This window comes from Oncorhynchus mykiss, chromosome 1 (genome assembly GCF_057628025.1).
Source record: "Oncorhynchus mykiss isolate SJ-2025 chromosome 1, ASM5762802v1, whole genome shotgun sequence".
Taxonomy (NCBI): domain Eukaryota; kingdom Metazoa; phylum Chordata; class Actinopteri; order Salmoniformes; family Salmonidae; genus Oncorhynchus; species Oncorhynchus mykiss.
The window spans coordinates 71703069-71726474 of NC_143022.1; the positions used below are offsets into that span (position 1 = coordinate 71703069).

At 41.7% G+C, this 23406-nt stretch overlaps 1 protein-coding gene across 2 annotated transcripts; it reads right to left on the minus strand.

Annotated features, from left to right (window-relative positions):
• Positions 1-2293: 2293 nt before the first annotated feature.
• LOC110527939 (cGMP-dependent protein kinase 2) lies at positions 2294-23144 on the minus strand. Of its 2 annotated transcripts, XM_021609585.3 has the most exons (19): positions 22897-23144; positions 21696-22232; positions 20196-20362; positions 19628-19741; positions 18671-18776; positions 17293-17356; positions 17119-17196; positions 16830-16924; positions 16373-16441; positions 14187-14285; positions 13860-14010; positions 11748-11884; positions 10466-10555; positions 10203-10344; positions 9944-10107; positions 9522-9644; positions 8808-8870; positions 5794-5860; positions 2294-5686 (listed from the first exon to the last, which is right to left on the minus strand). In XM_021609585.3, the coding sequence occupies exons 2-19, from the start codon at positions 22163-22165 to the stop codon at positions 5591-5593; spliced, it is 2295 nt and encodes a 764-aa protein (XP_021465260.1). In that variant the 5' UTR covers positions 22166-22232; positions 22897-23144; the 3' UTR covers positions 2294-5590. The 2 variants fall into 2 exon arrangements, with proteins under 2 accessions (XP_021465260.1, XP_021465253.1); XM_021609578.3 differs by lacking the exons at positions 2294-5686; positions 5794-5860 and having other exon boundaries at positions 8572-8870.
• Between the last annotated feature and the right edge of the window lie 262 nt (positions 23145-23406).

Sequence of the window (23406 nt, forward strand, 5' to 3'; positions counted from 1 at the left end):
AATTGTACTGTTCCCTTCACGTCTAAATCAGGTTTCCACAGACTCAACAGTACAAGTAGGTCTAATAACTTTAGTATTAGTTCACATGGTGCTGTGATGAACAATATTTAACAGAGATATACAGCCAGATGTATTGCTATGTGGGGGATGGACAACAAAATAGAACTTAACAGTAATATTAAAAAGAGAAGAATTGAAAGTGGGTATTCATGTTATAACATGATTACAATAGCATATGGTCCTATAAAAGTGAGAGCTTGGATGGTACTGATATAATGCGTCTCCATGGCAGCAGCTCACCCCTGCCTCCTGGCACTCGTCAACGATGTCTGGCCAGTTTGTTGGATTTTCAGTGAATGCCATGAGCTTTTCCCATACCAGACCAAAGCCCTCCGAGCTCTACAGAGATCAACACACAACCAAACAAACAAACACTCAGAGGCTTCTAATGGCATGATTCCAACATGGGACAGATCTGATATTCACTGTGTGGGGTTTCTGAGAAAAATAGGCTGTTTTCCAATGTCCACCTCCAGAAGAATTCAGGAACAAATGTGCGATGCATAGAGAATTATGAACAAACCCACTGAGAGACATACAGGCCTATTAAACCCACAAGGTCACATAGCTGGGAGAGTTACAACTACTGTTCAAACACTGCAGGGCTTGTCTCGATAAATGCCAAGCTCTTACAGTAGATGGCAGCTAATATAATGGATGCAAGTATTGAATACCTACTGAAGCATTTATTCTCGCGGAACATCTATACTGAACAAAAATATAAACTCCACATGTAAACACAACAAGTGTTTGTTTCATGAGCTGAAATAAAATATCCCATACATTTTAGATATTCACAAAAAGCTTCTCTCTAAACGATTGTGCACAAATGAGTTTATTTCCCTATTGGTGAGCATTTCTCCTTTGCCAAGATAATCCATCCACCTGACAGGTGTGGCATATCAAGAAGCTGATTAAACAGCATGAACATTACATAGGTGCCCCTTGTGCTAGGGACAATAAAAGGCCACTCTAAAATGTGCTGTTTGGCAGTACGTCCAACAGGCCTCACAACCACAGGCCATGTGTAACCACACTAGCCCAGGACCTCCACATCCGGCTTCTTCACCAGCGGGATCGTCTGAGACCAGTCACCCAGACAACTGATGAAACTGAGGAGTACTTCTGTCTGTAATAAAGCCTGTTTGTGGGGAAAAACTTACTCTGACTGGTTAGGCCTGGCTCCAAAGTGGGTGGGCCTATGCCCTCCCAGGCTTACCCATAGCTGCGCCCCTGCCCAGTCATGTGAAATCCAGAGATTAGGGCCCATTGAATTTATTTCAATTAACTGATTTCCTTATATGAACTGTAACTCGTTGAAATTGTTGCATTTATATTTTTGTTCAGTAAATTTCCAGAGGGTGTGGTGGATATATTACAAGCTACATACCTTCCCTGCTAAAGATAGTAGCCCTCCTATCAGGCTCTTTCCTGTCTCCTTCAGGAAGTGTTTGGCCTCCGGGTCTCTGAGAATGAGCTTGGTACAGGAAACAGACATGGATGAGCGACGCTCTGTTCAGCTCTATGTGTCTCTGGCTGACAAATGACTAGTCAGGGGATTGCTTACTTCAAATGCTTGACGGATCGCACTGAGCTTGATGTTGATGAAGGCATCCTCCTCACTTTCTGAAAGGTAGGGTCTGTGATAAAGAGTACAACGGGACGTTTCACCAAGTGTAAATGTTCTTGAGTCATGCTTGGCTTGTCAGCTTGGTTGTCAAAGAGACAAGGTAGTATATCATCTTTGGACATATTGAGCACTATTGATTCAATTCTTGGCAGAACACTCACCTCCAGGAGTTTGGGTACATTCTCACATCTGTGTCGCCCAAAGAGAAGCTTCTCTCCAAGCACCCACTGCTCTGGAGGTACAGTCGTTTAACAAGGTCACAACAGTACATCCCCTGAATAAATGCAGTATAACGTGTCTTTGGGCCAACTCTGACTCCTCGTACCTCATAGCAAGGGAAATACATCTCCTCTGAGATTGAGTCTTGCTGGGGCATCCCCTCATCTGAACCTGTATGTATTGGGAAGGACCACACTACCTGAGAATTCACATCTTCCTTACATTCCTAAAGGTATTAGGACTTGCCTTGTATACAATACCTTCTCTTTCTGAGCCAGTCAGAGTCTTGCAGAGAGCCTCAGCTCCCCTCCGGGCCATGTGCCATAGAGCTTGCACCACAGGCCTGTCTCTGGGACCCTCCAAAGCAACACAAAACAACATCAATCACGGGTCACCGTTTTTTATTTGTGGATCCCTGATTTCTCTTACATTGTAGATGTTACAATTTTACACAGATATCTTTTCTCCCAAAGAAAGGTTGAAATCTTTATTTTTGAGTACCTGTTTAGAGGCATTGTTCTCTTGGCTCTGGACCTCTGATGGCTGCGATTCATGAAGCTGGTCAGATGAGGGTGTCATTGCTTCCCTTAAATCTTTGTAAAGTACAATTTCAGTGGTTTACAAAACAACAGATATTTCTTCAAAGCCACATTTTCAAATAATGGCAATTCAATGACGAAATTACAAGTAGTTTCCCCACCCCAAAATGACATGCAATGATATTGCTGTAAAAGGTCGTCAGTCTGTCATGCATCTGAAATATGTTGTTTTTTCAATTGATTATGATGTCATCGCCATGGCTATGTGACTACATCCAAGAGCAACAACAACCTGGTCAAATGTAAAGAGGTATCAGGTATTGAAAATATGTTTTATTATAAACAGAATAAATATTGGGTTCATTTTGGTAACATCTACAAAACCATATACTGCAATAGAGCTTTGCTCAATAAGTTAAGAGTGCACATTAGTTTAGGAGTTATGTAAAATACAGTCATGGCTGCATTAGTACCAACAACTGTTTAGCATGAATGGAAGGGAAATATATCCTTCCTCAGAAATTTCCTGTACATTCAATGCAATGTGACCCTAATTATTGTCTCGGTTAAATATAGGGCCCATCTTTCTGTTTTGTATCTACAGTACAATGCATTTTCATTTACAGATAATTTACAACCATAATGACTTCCATCAGTTAGTGATACAATTGTACACATGCCATACTGTATTTTGTGAAATTTTACTCAACTAATTCCCTAAACTGGCCCCACCAAGCTGGATCAAACCTATTATATAACAACATAATAATGGCTGTCCTGAGGATTAGTGAGAAAAATTATATTACATCTTTTGATAAGACCACACCGGGCAGATAAGGTATGATCGAAGGACAAAGCATGTGTAGAGGTCTGATTATACATTTGATCAACATTTAGAGCACAATTTCAAAAATTAAATATAAACATACACTGCATGGACAAAAGTATGTGGACACCCCTTCAAATTAGAGGATTCAGCTAATTCGGTCACACCAGCTGCTGACATGTGTATAAAAATCGAGCACACAGCCATTAAATCTCCATAAACAAACATTGGCAGTAGAATGGCCTTACTGAAAAGCTCAGTGACTTTCAATGTGGCACCATCACTTTTCCAAGTCAGTTCGTCAAATTCTGCCCTGCTAGAGCTGCCCCGGGCAACTGTAAGTGCTGTTATTGTGAAGTGGAAACATCTAGGAGCAACAACGGTTCAGCCGTGAAGTGGTAGGCCACACAAGCTCACAGAACAGGACCGACGAGTGCTGAAGCGCGTAGTGCATAAAAAAACATCTGTCCTCGGTTGCATCACTCACTATCGAGTTCCAAATTGCCTCTGGAAGCAACGTCAGCAGAAGAACTGTTCGTAGGGAGCTTCATGAAATGGGTTTCCATGGCTGAGCAGCCGCACAAAAGCCTAAGATCAGCATGCGCAATGCAAAGCGTCGGCTGGAGTGGTGTAAAGCTCGCCGCCATTGGACTCTGGAGTAGTGGAAACCCGTTCTCTGGAGTGATGAATCACGCTTCACCATCTGGCAGTCCGACGTGTGAATCTGGGTTTGGCTGATGGCAGGAGAACATTACCTGCCCCAATGCATAGTGGTCTGGGGCTGTTTTTCATTGAGTTTATTTTACTTTTACAGGAAAAGGGACAGTGCACATTAATCAACGTTTCAGTAAGTGCCAGTTTTAGCCAGCCGGCTAATTTTCAACCGCAGTCCCTGGGCAGGTTCGGGCTAGGCCCCTTAGTTCCAGTGAAGGGAACATTGTAGACAATTCTGTGCTTCCAACTTTGTGGCAACAGTTTGGGGAAGGCCCTTTCCGGTTTCAGCAGGACAAAGCCCCTGTGCACAAAGCGAGGTCCATACAGAAATGGTATGTTGAGATCGGTGTGGAAGAACTTGCCTGGCCTGCACAGAGACCTGACCTCAACCTCTTTGAACACCTTTGCGATGAACTGGAACACCACCTGCGAGCCAGGCTTAATCGCCCAAAATCAGTGCCCGACCTCACGAATGCTCTTGTGGCTGAATGGAAGCAAGTCCCTGCAGTAATGTTTCAACATCTAGTGGAAAGTCTTCCAAAAAGGGTGGAGGATGTTATAGCAGCAACGGAGGGACCAACTCCATATTAATGCCAATGATTTTGGAATGAGATGTTTCGATGAACAGGTGTTCACATACATTTGGCCATGTAGTGTATCTACATTTTGGAAGGCTGAGAACATCCTCGAAGGTTGTCGTTATTGTTTAGGACACAAATTAGGCACATCACTCTGTCTGAGGGAAAGAAGGGAAGGGAACACTGCCGCTACTTCGCTCGCCAACTAAGGTGAATGAATTGAGGTGCAAACTGAAGTTGAAAGGAGATTCAGCAACTCTTGGTTGATGAAGTAAATAAAAAAGCTTTTTTATTGTCAAACCAACGTGTTTTGCCTTTTGGCCTGCTTCAGGGTTTTTTCAGAAGTATTGTGTGTGGTATGTATTGAGTGTGATATGGCAAGGACAATTGGTCTGATTTCTGCTACTCATTTAATCACATCATATTTTGTTTAGTTTTTCTCATTGTGATTGGTCCCCGAGTCCATAAGAGGCTTTTTTGAAATGTATAAAATCTCATTTTGGTTCACTTCTTTAAAAACCTTGAAGAAAGCCAAAAGCAAAAACAGAACATTGGTTTTAATTGTAACAATAAATAAGCTTTTCTATTTATTTCCATTGTCCTCCATCAGTTGCTGTCTGAGGGAAATAACCCAATGGACTGAGATGAGGGTTTTTGGCACTCAGTCTTTCAATCACTTGATGAATGTCCTTGTTGTCTCATGAGAGTTTCATGTGGCACTTCACACACACTGCTCTTCCGGCCAAAAACCTAAAACGCAATTCTTAAGGAGGCAATGTTCTCCGTCTGCAGGCAAGAAAGGCAGTAACAGGCAGGCAGTCATGACGTCAAATGTATGGCAAGTACGGCAACCACGGGGAAGAGATGGGATTACAGTATTCAGTCATGGCTGCTTCTGTGGAGTTGATTGTTTTTAAGGCAGATAGCACAGTTCACTGCACTAGCGGAACACTAGCGTCAGGTACTAGAGGTACACCACCTATATAGATAAAAGGCTTTAGGGTGTAGAGGCTCCAGGGGCACCTCAGAAGTCCTTGTCCCAGCCTGACAGCTCGTCTGGTGTCTCCTCCAGCTCTGGGGGAAAGATGTCAAAGTGGCTGTGGTCCATCGGCCCCTTCAGCTGGGAAGAGGAACATCAAAGAACACCAGTCAGATAGTCACATCCAAGCACTTCTTTAGCAGCCATGTAGTCTTTTTTTGTGTGGTAAATGTAATATTACACATCACCTCTCTCTTCAGTGGCGATATGAGCTTCTGGCGTCTCAGCCCCTCCCAGTTAAAGCCCTGGAACCACCTGCAGGATGTCACAAAGAGGCAGCTGTTCATTTTCAGAACTACAGATCCCATCATCCCCCAGTGCCCACACACTACACCAGAACCAATACAATACAGCACAGTCTGTATACTGTAGATATAGCATACATGCACAAGTTACTCCACAAAGACAGCTCTCCCCCTACAGGACCCTGTTTCAAGCTGTGGGGAAAAAATACAATTCTTCTACAGGAAGCCACACACACACGAGAATGCAATCATAGCAACACCAAAAACAGAATGGCGTCAATCTGCTAATAGGGTCACTAATGTTTTCATACCATTTCTAACAAACATCATTCGCCTACACAGAACATATGTCCAAACACCAAACATAAGTCATAATGGCACTCGCTATTTTAATAATTTGCTCAGTGAGTTGAAAACAAAACCATATTCCTCCTGCTTCAAACATTAGTGCCCTGATGACTTGAGAAGAAGCCAGCTCTGCCAGTCCTATGGTCTATTAAGGCTCTACTCTGCTGAGTAGGGGGACAACTGCACCCCCCATTCTCACAGCTAATTGCTCCCAGGTGAAAGTGCTGTTTGTTATGCAATACTGCCTGTTGTGACATGATACCGAAGAGGCGGGAGGGAAAGGTGCTCATCACACAATTATTTGCACAATGCAGAGACAATTTGACACCAATGGAAGTTTTAATACGGTTCTGATATATTTAGCCCAATGTCTCTAAGTGACTGCTAGCACATACCATTCTGAGAACCATATATGTTTCTTAGAGAGTGTGGTTGTCCTATGGTTATTTGCATACAACATTCCCACAACGTTCTGGGTATGGTGCAGGACAGTTGCTTGGCTTTGGAACATTCTCAGCAAATTCAAGGAACTTTACAACAACAAAAAAGTAATTTTCTTGGTATTTCATTAATTTATCAGAACGTTTCTAAAAGTTCAAACATGGTTACATTTAAATTAATATTTGGTAATGTTCTAGGAACGTTCTCCAACTAGTTTGACATTGGGAATGTTCTCAAATAGTTCGGAAAATGTTATTAAGAAACAACATTCTTCCTTGAGAATTTCAGTACCGAAGCATAACATTTCCTACAGGTTTCCTCCCAGTTCTATATAAAGTCATGTTCTCAAATTGTTCAAAGAACGTTTCAGTGCATCATACATTTTTAGGGATACCTGGATATTCGAAATACACTTGTTTTTTGAAACTTTGTTTTTAACCTGAGTACTGCTGCGCGCAGGAGAGGCTGGAGCTCTAGTGCCGGTAAAATGGGAGCGAGCAGACAGCGGCAGAGAGAGAGAGAGAGACGCTACTCAGCAACATCCAAGACTAGATAAAAAAAAATGACAAAAAACAGTGTGGCTGCTACAAGTTATCATCCCATAGAATAGTGCCTGTATTGACTGGAGTAGCCTAGCCAGACTGGTTGATTAAGGCTACATTTTGCACTCTCTCACCAACCCCATTCATATAAAACAACAGCTAACCAGTTGGTTGCTCGTTGTAGCCTACTCCTCATTTCGCTAACTTTTAATTACGTTATTTTATTCCATCTTGCATTGCATTAGTGAACTCCGACTACATTTGCTATGCTTTGATTGGCCAACATAAACAACTAGCTACACACGTGTATGCAACCGGATGGCTACCGGTCTTTTTTATGGGGCGCATGTCATAAAAACTACATTGAAAAGTTTGTTGTTTTATTAAATTGATTATTTGAAATGTCATGATATATCCTTGTATGTAACAACGTCACATGCATATATTAATTTTCAGTGTTAAAATAGGCCTATACATGTTTGGGCCCAAAAATAAATGCTCACATGAGTATTTTATTATTCAAATAACCGTGCACATCTCTAGTTCAGAGAACATTCTAAGAATGTTATTTAAAAACAGTAATTGCGTTCTCAGAACTTTATGTAAACTTTTAATAAAAAACCACAAGAAAACAGTAACTTTCTAAAAAATTATAAGAATGCTAAAAACATATACATTCCCCTCTGGGCAAAACTCTCTTTATCCTCACTCTTGTTAAGGGTGTTCAGGTGTGTTGGCTGCGCCCCTAATTGGCCACAGCTGATCTTAATGAGTGCTCGTTTCCTTTGAAATGGGGTCTGTTTGAATAGACTAAAATGAACAGCTTTTAAAAAAAACATTGTATGTTAGCTCCATCCTGGTGGCACAGTGGACTCATTCCATGGATAGAAAACAGAAAATCCTATGTTTGAATCTCACTGACGCTGTGTCACAATACAAAAATAAGTGTTTGCATTACAAATTAATTTCTCTCTCTGCTTGGAGTTCAAAACAGCTAAACTAAGATAGCAGTGTAATTGAAACATCCAGTGAACATATTTAAACATTTTGTTCAAAACATTCACAACATTTTGAGAATATTCTTAAAATGTTATTTACTTACCTTCAAATAACCTACCTTTTCTGGTCTCAGAAGGTTAATAAAACATAATATCTCCCAGGAAAACTTTCAGGGAACCATAGTAAAATGTTCTCAGAACCTCCCTGCAACCTAAAACTTTTGTTCCCAGGACAAGCAACATTTTCTTCCATTCTTATAATTTTTTTTTATTGTTATTTTTTTTAACCGGTCAGGAAACACATGACTTCGTTCCGAGAACCAACAAAAACATACGTTCCCACAACTTCCAAGGAACCAAATCTGCTAGCTGGGTAGCCAACTGGTTATGAAGGCACCACTGAGCAAGCTGTTAAACCTGAGCTGGATTCGAATTGCATTGGACCAGAAATCCATCAATGGATTAATCTGTTAAAGAACACCAATGACAAATTATATATTTCAATAGTGCTTGTATCCTTGTATGGTGCATAATTAGTATCACAATAGCTGATGAGTGTCTAGGATATTGGATCTGTCTAGGTGTGGAGTGGTGTTGATGATGCTTCATTAATAAGAAGTGGACCAACTTGTGTTTCTTAATGTCGATGATGCCGTTCTTCTTATTACCAAGCCTGTCCACAGGGTTAAGCCTAGGAGAAGGAAATGATGCGCGGGTCAGTTATTGTTGACAACCATCTGGACAAACAGAATGCTGATAATGTGATTGCAGCTAATACCCTATACACATGAAAGCAGATTGATATTGTACAGTAGATATGACGCAGACTGTTTGATTCAGAGCTGGTCTGGTTTGACATGTGATTTCCTGATGACATCAATGCAGGCCACTCATGGACCAATTACTAGCAATGGTTTTTGTCTGGTCAATTACTACAGGCCCAATTGCTGTGTGACTGAGCTGGCCAAAGGGTTTGAAACATGGTGCTCACTAGCATTATCCAGTAGCCTATCGGTACAATATAAACATGTTATTTTGTCATCTGAAATGGTGATGCAAATAAGGGTTGCACTACATAGTATTGTTTTTTGTGTTGGCTTTACCTCAAACAATGTAGACAGACAGATACACTGCTTAGTTCATTCAACTACAGCCTCTTATCATCAGAGGCACAATCCCCTACTGGGTTAATAGGCATAGCCTAAAATCTCAAATTCCCGATCTCCCCAAAAAGTGTGTGTTTGTATGTGTGTGATTAATAAAAATGACTAATAGTAAGCTGTCCCTGACAACACTTCTATTGGCAAGCAAAGCAGCAGTTTGTAATGCTACAACCACATACTTGCAGAGTCTCCTGATAAGGTCATCGGGGCGCTTGCTGATCCTCTTGGGGAAGTCAACCTTTTCAATCCCATGGAGGACCATGGTGTAGATCTTAATGGGGTCAGTTCCGGAAAAGGGTGGACTAAAATACGTACAAAACAGAAACGTAGGGTTCCTGTTAATGGTGACTATATAAAAAAAATCATGGTTTCATGGACATGCTGGAAACACTTAGACAGCCCAATGCAGCCCAAAAAGCTATCTCAAATAATCTCTCATACACTCAACCTCGCCATGTCAAGCAGGTTACCATGGTTGCCGAATGGGGCCCTAATGCCTAATGGTTCCTCTCAAAGTGAAGTGTTCGTAGAGACAAATTCAAGAGCAGCACCATTTTTACTAGTACTGTGAGCCACATGTCAGACTGTCATAGTGACTCACCTGCCAGTCAGTAGCTCAAAGATGAGGATCCCCAGAGACCAACAGTCAGCTCCAAAGTCATGGCCCTTGTTCATGATGACCTCTGGAGCCACATACTCTGGGGTCCCACAGAACGTCCATGTCTTCTTCCCCAGGCCTATCCTCTTAGCAAAACCAAAGTCTGCCTAAGGAAACAGACAGATACTGTAACATGAACATACTGTATATGACTATGTACAAACAACTGAAAATGAGCAGTGATCAAAGGAAGGTCTATTACCATTTTGACATAGCCTTCTGCATCCAGTAGTAGGTTCTCAGGTTTCAGGTCTCTGTAGATGATTCCTCTGGCGTGGAGGTAGTCAAAGGCTTCCAGGACACAGGAAATGCAGAAGCGGGCTGTCTGCTCCTCAAAGGAACCCCTGTATCATAGTCAAGACCAACATTCAGACACATACTAGGACTTAATACTGATGATTGATTGGCATCATTGATTCCAGGCTTTTGGGTGTTTTTCGCAGATGTAAAACAACCTACACTCACATGTCCCGTAGTACACTCCACAGCTCCCCACCCAGGCAGACCTCCAGTAGCATGTACACATATTTGTCATCTCGGAATGTCCGAAACAACCTAGAACACAAAGTGACATTTAAGAGGACTTAGTGCACAAGGACCATCTGAACAATACTAACGTTACTGTTCTGGAGTTCTTAAAGACATGAGTTATTGACAGAGGTCTTCTGCTCTGCAGTATATTCCTTTGGATGATGTACTTTTAAGCAGTTAAGCTGCCATTTGTTTCGCATTGGATCTGTTTGTCAATTGAGGCCCAAAGAACAACTCTAGGAAAGCAGATGGAGAGAAAGGACTCCTTAGCAACTCCTCCCGGACCACAGAACATGCAGAGGGACATCTCTCTCTCTTAAGAGGAAAAAGTTCAAACTTTTCTTTCATGAACCACTTCTTGTCTCAAGGTCAACACCCTTCACTTCCACAGTCCCCTATCAATCTGAGCGCTGACCTAAGATACAAAGGCTTGTCTGTATAGGCTATTCAGTGAAATGAGACCTTTCACTTTCAAGTCATGGGAGTCATGGCAATGGAACCATATCGCTTGGGAAAAAATAAACGTCCCTTTGTCGAAAACTCAAGATCATGTGCATAATATTTGTAAAAAATCGTACAAATCTTAAAAATCATCAAAAGAATGTAGGGAAGACTACTGCCTCATTTATAATACACATTTGACTTTCTGTTTGAAACCGCACTCTAAACATGCATTATTCATATACTAGATGAATACAATACATGCTTTATTAATTTCCATTGTGACTAAAAACAATCACTCTCTTCTCTGTTTCATAGATCTGAACGACAATGAATTTGTCCTTCACTCAACTGTTCATTTATGCATTCAGCGGACACACGAGGTCCTCCTTTGCATAAATCGACCTACTGCGATTGCATGATATTTATTGTATGTCCTTTGTAAAACCTATGAGATGTTTTACATGGGAGGCCTTGTAAACATCAATATGGCTTGTCTCCCTCTTGCTCTTGGGGTGAACGTGCTTGTCATAAGGTCCATTTCACTGTTTCATTCCAGGTGACAGCAGTCTGGATGATTGGGTATATTGGAGATCCTTCACTGCTACAAACAGGTATCATGTAAAGTACACTGGGAAAACCATGTCAAAGCTTGAAGAAAAGCATGAGTAAAACGCTTTGAATGTTTACAATGCTTTGGGGACTCTGTAATGGGCATTGTTGTCTCAGGAGAAACCTTGAGGATCAGAGAGCAGCATGAGCACATGACGCTGACCTGACTATGAAGTGTGAGTTGGTCTGCTGAAGGATGTTCTTCTCAGAGTAGATGTGCTCCTGTTGTCTTGTGTCCACAATGTGCTTCTTTTTAATACACTTCAGAGCAAATGTGGTATCTTCATCTCTCAGTTTCACCTGCAATAAAACAATTACTCATTGTTTACATATACACTGAGTATACCAAACATTAGGAAAACCTTCCTAATATTGAGTTGCACCCCCTTTTTGCTCTCAGAACAGCCTCAATTCGTTGGGGCAAGGCCTCTAGAAGGTGTCGAAAGCGTTCCACAGGGATGCTGGCCCATGTTGGCTCCAATGCTTCCCACTGTTGTGTCAAGTTGACTGGATGTCCTTTGGGTGGTGGACCATTCTTTATACAGACGGGAAACTGTTGAGTGTGAAAAAGCCAGCAGCGTTGCAGTTCTTGACACAAACCGGTAAGCCTGGCACCTACTACCATACCCTGTTTAAAAAAAATATATATATATATATAGATATATATATATCTTTCACCTTTATTTAACCAGGTAGGCCAGTTGAGAACAAGTTCTCATTTAGAACTGCGACCTGGTCAAGATAGAGAAAAGCAGTGCGACACAGACAGCAGAGTTACACATGGGATAAACAAACGTACAGTCAATAACACAAAAGAAAACTCTATATACAGTTTGTGCAAATGTAGTAAGATTAGGGAGGTAAGGCAATAAATAGGCTATAGTGCCGAAATAATTGCAATTTAGCAATTAAACACTGGAGTGAAAGATGTGCAGAAGATGAATGTGTAAGTAGGGATACTGGGGTGCAAAGGAGCAAAAAAAAAATAACAACATTGGGATGAGGTAGTTGGGTGGGCTATTTACAGATGGGCTATGTACAGGTGCAATGATCGGTAAGCTGCTTTGACAGCTGATGCTTAAAGTTAGTTAGGGAGATATGAGTCTCCAGCTTTAGTGATTTTTGCAATTCGTTCCAGTCATTGGCAGCAGAGAACTGGAAGGAAAGGCAGCCAAAGGAGGAGTTGGCTTTGCAGGTGACCAGTGAAATATACCTGCTGGAGCGTGTGCTACGGGTGGGGGCTGCTATGGTGACCAGTGAGTTGAGATAAGGCTGGGCTTTACCTAGCAAAGACTTCTAGATGACCTGGAGCCAGTGGGTTTGGCGACAAATATGTAGAGAGGGCCAGCCAACGAGAGCATACAGGTCGCAGTGGTGGGTAGTATATGGGGCTTTGGTGACAAAATGGATGGCACTGTGATAGACTACATCCAATTTGCTGAGTAGAGTGTTGGAGGCTATTTTGTAAATGACATCGTCGAAGTCAAGGATTGGTAGGATAGTCAGTTTTACGAGGGTATGTTTGGCAGCATGAGTGAAGGATGCTTTGTTGCGAAATAGGAAGCCAATTCTAGATTTAATTTGGGATTGGAGATGCTTAATGTGAGTCTGGAAGGAGAGTTTACAGTCTAGCCAGACACCTAGGTATTTATAGTTGTCCACTTATTCTAAGTCAGAACCGTCCAGAGTAGTGATGCTAGACGGGTGGGCGGGTACGGGCAGCGATCGGTTGAAGAGCATGCATTTAGTTTTGCTTGCAATTTAGAGCAGTTGGAGGCCACGGAAGTAGTGCTGACTGGCACTTAAACTCGTCTAGAGGTTTGTTAACATAGTGTCTAAAGATGGGCCAGAAGTATACAGAATGGTGTCGTCTGCGTAGAGGTGGATCAGAGAATCACCAGCAGCAAGAGCGACATCATTGATGTATACAGAGAAAAGAGTCGGCCTGAGAATTGAACCCTGCTCAAAGACACTTAAATCTTTGTCTTGTCAATTCACACTCAGAATGGCACCCATACACAATCCATGTCTCAACTGTCTCAAGGCTTTAAAATCCTTCTTTAACCTGTCTCCTCCACTTTATCTACACTGATTGAAGTGGATTTAACAAGTGACATCAATAAGGGATCATTGCTTTCATGGAAAAAACAGGTGTTCTAAATGTTTTGTGCACTCAGAATGTTAAATTGTTTTTATAGCAACTGAAGGCCTATGCCCTATGCTGTCGTTTTCGACATTGCTTCGGGTGGTGCGACCCAAACATCCGGCCACTCACCAGCTCCACTCGGCCGAAGCCACCCATGCCCAGTGTTGCTATGACCTCCAAGTCCTGGAAGGGGTCATGCGTAGGGATGACGGCGATCCTCTCCCTGAGCCGACACACCTCCTGGGCCTCTGGCGACGAGTCGATAAGGGGGGAAAGGGGCCTGTGGAAGGAAGGGGAGAAGGCAGGGGGAATCATTTGGGTTTAATGGTGCACTCCTAAATATCTGTTTCTGCACACAGTGAGGCCCCTTGGGTGGGTGGGTATTTGTAAATGTTGCTGCCATTTGTTATTTGAATTATGTATGGTAACAGTAATTTTGTGGCCTCCACTACTCACAGTGCATTTCTTCTCTCGTCGCATCGGGAGAGCTCTTCAACGTATTCCTTCAGGTACGCCTGCAGTTCCTCATAAGTGCCCACCATCTGGTTAAAGTTGCTGGAGGGGAAGCATAGTTTTTTTTCCCTCCAAATTGCTTTGGTGCAATTTTCACAAATAATGTGGTACTTTTTCACAACTCCTAGTACAAAACTCAAAATAGATCATCAAAAAAGCAGTTCTGTCAAAACTCTAAAAACATTATCAATTGACTGAGTACAACACACAAAAATTATAGTCACTTTTTCACCAAACTTAATCAGTGTTTCATCTAGAAATACATGTTTCGCATTGCAACACATGTTCATATAAAGTACTTGCCTCTCACAATTTAATTCTCATATCACTTTTGCTATGACTGTCTTCTCATTTCTTAAAATAGCTTTTACTATTACTTAATCCAACTGCTCTTAATTGAGAATCACTTAACCGTTGGGTAAACCTATAGATTTTAAACTGGTTTGTCTACTATATACATATTTTAAGAACTACATAATTAAAATGTATGTTTGCAAAGTATAAACATATAAATTATGATATATACTGTAATGTACAATTATGATCATGACTAATATGATTTGACTCTACACTCATTTTAAACAAAATCTGATATTGACAAGAACAGAGATGTACTGTATGTAACAAATACATCCCCTATACAGTATACATTAAGTTGCTGGGGTCTTCTGCGGAGGTTTTTTTTACACTGATTTGGTCAAATTGCATTGGCCAACAGAGTACTGTAATACATGCCATTTACACAGCAGATGCTTTTGTCCAAAGTGACAGCAGTAAGTCCCTACATTTTTGTATTTAACCCCAGTATGAATTTAACCCACAACCCTGGTGTTGCTAGTGCCATGCTCTAACCAACTAAGCCACACAGGATCCCTACAATAGATAAGTACAATACAATTCTGTAAAATGCAATACATGATTATAATAGATAATGACTACTTGTACCGTTCAAGTGCCTGGACTACGTGGGGGAAACATCTCCATTTGTGCAGCCATATCTGGAGATGGTATGGTAGGGCATGGTATGGTAGGGCATGGTATGGTAGGGCATGGTATGGTAGGCCTCTACTTGGGTCTTACAATGCTGCACACCTCATTGAGTTCCTCAATGAGATTGAGCAGGCCTGTCAAGGTGAAAGGGTCATGTATGTCATGGTGTGTGACAATGTCAGGTTCCACCATGCATAGGTGGTTCAGGCATGGTTTTGGGCCCATCCTCGACTCCTGACCCTTTACCTGCTTCCGTTTTCTCCTTTCCTCAACCCAATCGAGAAATTATGATCATAATGGAGGTGGAAACTGTATGATTGTCAGCCACATGAGCCTGCCACCCTCCTTCAGGCCATGGATGACATCAACCCTGATCAATGTCAGACTTGGATTCGCCATGCCAAAAGGTTTTTCCCCAGGTGCATGAACAATGAGGACATACACTGCAATGTGGATGAGAACCGTTGGACAAATGCTTAAGACAGGCTTGATGCAAACCAGTGCCTGCTAAACATTATGTTTCTTTCATTTGATTACATTGTTAAAGGTGTCTTCAATTATCAAACCTTTGATCACACATGGGATAGAAATTATTCAGTCAATTTGAATGGGTAGTGCAAGTATATTGCCTAATGTGAAAACAGTGTAATGTACAGCAATTTACAGTACTATAGCATATTACTTTCAGCCCTTCAAAGGGCAATTTTGAAACATGTATCTTGTATTTTTGTCCTATTGGATATAATGGTTGTTAAAACAGCTAAATTGAGACGATATCATTATGTTGTTTTGGTGATTAAACCAATGTACTGATTATATTTCACAGTAAACAGATATTTTGGATCAGTGCTTATGTGGTGAAAGATGTCTCCAAACAAAATGAATGCACAGTGAAATGTTTTGAAAGACTGGCTGCCTTACAAGTGTTACCAGTTTGGAGTTTTGTACTAAGAGTTTTGAAAATTCACCACGTTCTTGTGAAAATAGTACCAAAGCGATACAAATGTTTTCAACACGACTGTTGTTTCATGTTAGTATTTGTGTATGAATGTTTGTGTGTGTGTGTGTGCATGTGTGTGTGTGTGTGTGTGTGTGTGTGTGTGTGTGTGTGTGTGTGTGTGTGCAATGAAGCTACTCACTCTCTGTCCACCACCAAGCACTGTGTGTCATTCTCAGTGGAGATGATGTTTGCTGAACGCACATCCTCACTGGAAAGAGACAGACACATTTAAATCAGCAGAACTACACAGAACTGAAACCAATTGAAATTCACTACAGAATCATACAATAGCTGTTTGATAATGCATGTCTTTGTCACCAGACTAACATTCCACGACCCACTACTCTACAATATTGTGAAAGAATTTGATTGAAACTGCGGTGGTAAAATGTGTGGGTTGTCAGTCAGGGGGCTAGCCTTAAGAATTGATTGATATACTGCAGAACAAATACATTTTAACATGGGAGAAAGAGGGAACCCAAAGTACTATGTTACAAGTGTTGTTTGAACTTGGCGCTCAAGACAAACCAGGCCAGAGCGATTTTTTCCCATTGAACATTTTGAGATGGTTAAAGAGATCAGCAAACAGATCATACCTTATGAGTGCTTTTTCTCCAAAGTAGTCGCCCACACCCAGAGTCTTTATCTCCTGTGGCTCAGTACAGCCCTCTGTGGTCTGGGTGACACACACCTGGGCAGAAAACACAGCATGTTAAGTGCCATCTTTTTTTTCCCCCTTGATCCAAAATGGCTGACCTGTCTGCAATAAGATTGCATGATCTATCATGGTTTGATAACAGCTTTAACTTCTCTGTAATGGCAGAGAGGAATGTAACTCTTATCAGCAACAAAGATGAACAATGACATTTGGGTCCTTTCTCTTACCTCTCCTTTAGCTATAATGAAGAAAGTGTTCCCTTCCTCGCCCTCCCGAATGATATACTCTCCTTTATCAAAATAGTCCTAGGAATGAGACAGAATATTAACTTTATACGTCAACAAATCTTCCCAAATCACCAGTTATGAAAAAGTCTGGTTAGAAAAACAGTAAAGGCTCACAATTTCCAGACAGTCAACGATTTTGGCAAGCTTCTCTTCTGGCAGGTCTCTCAGCAGAGATACACTGTACAAGATAAGTACACAGAGATAGTTATTGGGAAAAACATGCGGCTAATAATGTGGATTTAGCATTGTGACATAGTGCCAACAGCTTCAAAGATAACCTTGATAATAGGATACAAATATTACATATACTGAGCTATATCGTATACTCCCCAAAATTGGGAAACTAGATTATTTTATCCTAATACAATTGCTCAGAGAAAGAGATTTTTTTCTCAAAAAGATAGGGGTCAAAATAATTGGCACTCCTGTTATCAATGCTTTACAAAACCCACCACTGGTGTGCATGGCCAACGAGCTCTATTTTCATGTCATCCAACGAATGTAAATGCCTGGAGTTTTCTAAACGTCATTGGCACTTGGATTTGAACCAGTGCTATGGTCAGATTATATGAGAGTATAACTCTTTGGCCATGCACACCAATGGGGTTCGCTTCGAAAGAAGGATGCATACGAGGAAAGAACCCCATACCTACTGTAAAATATGGTGGTGGATCTTTGATGTTATGGGGCTATTTTGCTCCCACTGGTCCTGGGGCCCTTGTTAAGGTTAACGGTACAATGAACATTACCCAGTAAGAGGACATTTTAGCTAAAAACCTAGTTCCCTCTGCCAGGAGGCTGACACTTGGCAGCAAGTGGATCTTCCAGAAAGACAATAACCCCAAGCACACATCAAAATGTGGGTGGCAGGTAGCCTAGTGGTTAGAGCGTTGGGCCAGTAACTGAAAGGTTGCTAAATCAAATCTCTAAGCTGACAAGGTAAAAAATCTGTAGTTCTGAACAAGGCAGTTAAGCCCACTGTTCCTAGGCCGTCATTGTAAATATGAATTTGTTCTTAACTGACTTGCCGAGTTAAATAAAGGTCAAATAAAAAAAATCAATGGCCAACTCAGTCTTTGGACTGTGGTTTGAATTGAATAGGGCAGACAAAGGATATCAAGGTTCTGGAAATATTCTGTATGGAGGGATGGTCGAAGATCCCTTTCAATGTTTTTTCTCTAATCTCATAGAACATTTCAGAAAGAAGTGCAAATATGATGAGATATTGAAAGGTTTCGAAAACAGGGGGGCAATAACTTGTTTAACAAAATCTCTTTCTCTGAGAAATTTGATTAGAATAAAATAATATCATTTTCCAATTTCTGTGAGGACACAATATAGGTTACTATTTGCATTATTTATTTTATACAGTATGTTTTGCTCATCTTTATCAAGGGGTGCAAAAAAATGTGTTTGCAACTCAAACTGTCCCTCAAACTTCCATTTACATCAATGCCCGTTTCAGGCTTGAAGACCAAGCTCCCACATGTACCTGCGTAGGAAGCTGAAGTACTCTTCTTGCGTAGCCTGTGTAGATTTCATCATAATACTCTGGAAGGTCTGGCGGTCCAGAGCCCAGATATGAGCCTGGGATACAGCTGGGCATTGGAAATTACAAGTCCAATCAACACACCATATAAGATCAAACATTCACAGGGCCGGATACTCTTATAATGTTATAGGAGTTGGCCAAACATTCCATGAACATTTACTCATTTTAATGTCTGAAAGAATTATGGTGACTAAACTGCTTGGAGCAACCCTGGATTGTAAACGTATATATCTCTCATGGCTCGAAGTGGAGGAGAGATTGACATCATCAATACTTGTTTTTGTAATAAGTGTTGACAAGCTGAATGCACCGAGGTGTCTGTTTAAACTACTAACACACAGCTCGGACACCCATTCATACCCCACAAGACATGCCACCAAAGGTCTCTTCACAATCCTCAAGTCCAGAACAGACTATGGGAGGTGCACAGTATTACGCACGCGTACACATGGATATTGTGTTGTAAATATGTGATAGTAGAGTAGTGGCCTGAGAGAACCCACTCATGTACTGGGTGAAGTGTTATGAAACATAACGTCATGTAATATTTTAAATTGTATAACTGTCTCAACGTTGATGGACCCCAGGAAGAGTAGCTGCTGCCTTGGCAACAGGCTAATGGGGATCCTTAATAAACACACAAATACTATTCTATGCAAGTTTAGAGGAAGCAGCTGTTGACTAAGAGACTGTGTGATATATGGTTTGCATATTCTAATGAGGATGCAATAGTCTCTTGGTGACTTCTCAGAAAATCATGCTGCTTTGTGTCATACATGGATACTTTTGTATGTCATATGCATGGTTTGTTGCATGATTGCATTGGAGTATGAACACTTGGTTTATGATATGTGTGGAGAAGTATTGTATCTCAAAGGGGACTCAAATCAAACCCACCTTTCACTGTTGCAGTTCTCTTACAGTTGTACAATATAGCCAACTCTCCAAAGGCGGTCCTGGGACGCATCTCTCCGAGCAATTTGCCGTTCTGCATGACCTCTAGCAGGCCATCTGAAGACAAAAAACCTAGCATGAGTGTTGACAAACAGCTAAATACGGTATGTGCTGTGTTTGTGCTACAACCCACAGACAACCCCGTTGTGAAAGAAGTTACTAAAGCTGTAATCTCCTATGGGAAGATTCTGCATGTAGACCGAAGATTCTGCCGGGACTGAATGGGATGCATGAGATAATGAGCAGCATTAGTTCCGGTTTGCGGGTTTTCGTCACATTATTTGGAAAAGATTGGGCGAAGGAGGTTCTTAAACTGCTTTGCCTCAAAAACTTTGCATAGATCAGAAGGTGTTTTTGGGGAGGCTGAGAGTTCCCCTTTACAAGGGTGGATACTTTTTTGCAGGAACTTTCCATTTCAAACGCACATGGACACAGAAGTCAATCATGCAGCAGACCAAATTACGCAATATTTTACTTCTGGGTTAACAGAGATTTATAAAGTTGATATGACCTGCCAGCACATAGAGGAAGTTCCCTGGTTCTCCCTCCTGGATGACCAGTTGGCCCTCAGTGTAGATCCTCTCATACATGCAGTCCACCATCTCCCTCATGTGCTGCGGATCCAACTTCTTCAGGAAGTCATTGTTCATGATGGCATCATTGATCAGCTTCTTGGTGCTGGGAGCAAGAGGAGCACAGATAAGAGGTAGAGAGAAACACCTCCAAGTAGACACTGTACTTTTAGAGGTCAAAGGTTTACTTCACCTACAAATCAATATTCATCCAACGTTTAAGTTGTACGCCAAATATCAGATATCAAATATCAGAATTTTATTTTGAATAATGTCGTTTTATTGTCTCTGGCTAACTTTTCTGAACTAAATGAGTCAATATATTGCACATGTACAGTAACAATGCATGCAGTGTCCTGGAAAACACCCTCAAATGCAGATTTCACATTATTTCACCTTAAACAGCCCCCTAAACCGAACATACAGTAGGGGATGCTAACTGGTGGTTGAGTTTGCACCACCATGAGTAAGAGCTTAAGTTAATCACAAGAGACTTTCAATCAGGCCATTACTACTGTATTTTTACTACCGCATTCATGTTTGATTTTCATAGATGGACAAAGCACTATATTTTCCCTAGTCTCTAAACCAGTCACATAGAAGGAGACAAACGGTTGATGTAGTACCATTAGGCGTGTCAGTTTCCCCCTGCATCCCTCTTAACTATAAGGCCTCTAATTATTACATCAGACAGCCGAGGGCCAGTCCATTAACCTAAAATGGACCTGGTGAATGGACTAAAGCAGGAGAGTAGGGGGCAGGCAACCGAGGTCTGCTTAATTAAAGCCATAATGACCCAGCCCATGCATATTGCATATAGATGCTCAGGCCTTTGTTTCCCCGTGTGCCTTCCTATTATCCCCAATGCTAATACAGGCTTTCAAATCTCCTTGGAGTGGCAGACACTACAAAGGCTTGGACAGAGCTCCATACCGTCTTATCCTTTCAAGAGGAGGATTGGGCCGGGATTCAATCCGATTCAATCCGATTTGGACAATGTGCCGTTTAAAGGTCATTTACGATTAAGCCGGCAGTGTTTACCCTGAATGTGTTCTCCGCAAACGCGGGGACATTGCTTTTAAAACGTGCATTGGGGACAAAGCGTGATCGGATTGAAAACTGTGCATGCACAGTAGCCTACACCAGACTCCGCTGAGCACAAATAATGATTCAAGGTAGGCTTTATTATCACAGATCCAGCTGATTGCTTTTAAACTTTAGCGAACATTTCTGCTTGCATGTCATGACATGTGTCTAATTATCACATACGTTACAATGCAACTGGGTTTATATGTGTAAAGAACAGGCCTTTGTGGGAAAACAAGAGAATAGGAACAAGTAGTCGGGGCTGTCCACCACTACACGGAACAGTTTTGGAGTTATTAACCCTCCAATAACCTCAACAACATTGTGTGGTTCTGTTGATCTCTGACACCCACCTGGAGTCCTTGCGAACACGTGCCCTCTCTATGGACACATGGTGGACTCTGAAACCCCCGCAGAAGTGCCCTGAGGTGGGCTCGGCCGACACGCCCTCCTTGGCCTTGAGCCTACGGTGGACCTCCACAGCCACCCTGTGGAAGCGGGTGGGACCCTGGTTGATGACACTGAGCAGGCGGTGGCAGTTGGGAGTCAGAGGAGAGCGGCCTAGGCTGTTGTAGCCGATGGCATCCTGAAGCTTTTCTATCTGGGAGACTTTAGCCTCCAGCTCTCTCTGCAGGCTCTGCAGCTGCAGCTCCTGGGATTTTAACTCCTGGTCCCTCTGGGCCAGCTCTCCTTCCAGGTGGGCTATCCTGAGCCTCAAGGGCTCCGTGTCACACACCTTGAGGCTGGAGGCCAGGAAGCTGTCCTCTGGCCGTGGGGCTTTGATTGAACCGTTGCCCATGGCCAGCTGTTGGCTGGCCACCATAGGAAAGCTCTTGGTCACCCTCGTCTAGTCACTGATATGTCTCCGTCTGGTGAAAAGTATTTTCTCACTGAGGAGGAATTTATTTATGTTATGCTTTCTGCTATAATGCCTTTAGGAATACAAAGAGATGTGATGTGCAACAGAGAATCTTGAATCCACAGGAGACACATCCCTATGATCATATTTCAACAACTAAGAAGATAACAGCATAAATGGAATTCGGTTTAACCTCCAATGAATGAAACTTGGAAAAAATTGGGTACATGACTGTGAAAATAAGGGAGCCTAGATTTCTGCATTCATTGCACAGAACTGATACATTATCCTATAACATACATGCTGCCATAACTGAGATACAATGTATCAATATCGCTTGAGCATGTTATTCTATTTCTATGATATTGAAACACTGACATGCATATGCTGCAGCAACACAACAATAATGCTGAATAAAAATGACACGTGTCAATTGTTTTTGTCATTTAGCAAATGCTCTTATCCTCCAGAGCGATTTACAGTTAGTGCATTCATCTGAAGATAGCTAGGTGAGACAACCACATCACAGTCATCATATATGTAAGCCATTAGATAAGTTCACCTCACACAGTCACATCATGTTTCCTATCATAGGCTAAATGTAATTTCACCACAATATTCCAAAACAACACCATATCTATCGATTTTTAGAGAGCAAGCTGCTATTTTACTTACAATATCGTGGAATTACGTACCCGATTTCTCGAAATGTAATGCCGTAGACTTTTTCATAAAAGCTATGAACGAGCCTCTTCAGGTATTCAAACGCCTGCATAAACGAAGGTCCTCTCCTTTGAATGGACTGGAATCTGTGACATCCTCCTCAAAAGCTTTTTCTCGTCATGTTGAGTACTGACGTGGTAATAGTAGTACTTCTCTCACTCAGTCTAATGACGGCAAAAAAGCGAACTGTTTTGAATCTGTTTTGAATTTGGCTACTCCTGGTGGCTACCCCTGGTGGTTGCATGGTGTTAATCAACGTAGAACCTGTTATTAAATACTGGCCATATTCGCACTTTGCATTGATACTGTAAATTTAAATATAAGCGAATGTCTTGATTACTTCTCTCAAACTCAGTTTATTAGCCTACCTTTGACCAGGTTTATCAGAATAAATGCTTTATACCAAAAAAAAGTCTGTCTACTGGAGATTATTTCCACAAGGTTTAATTGAGAGATGCTTCTAGCGACAAGGGTTAAAATGA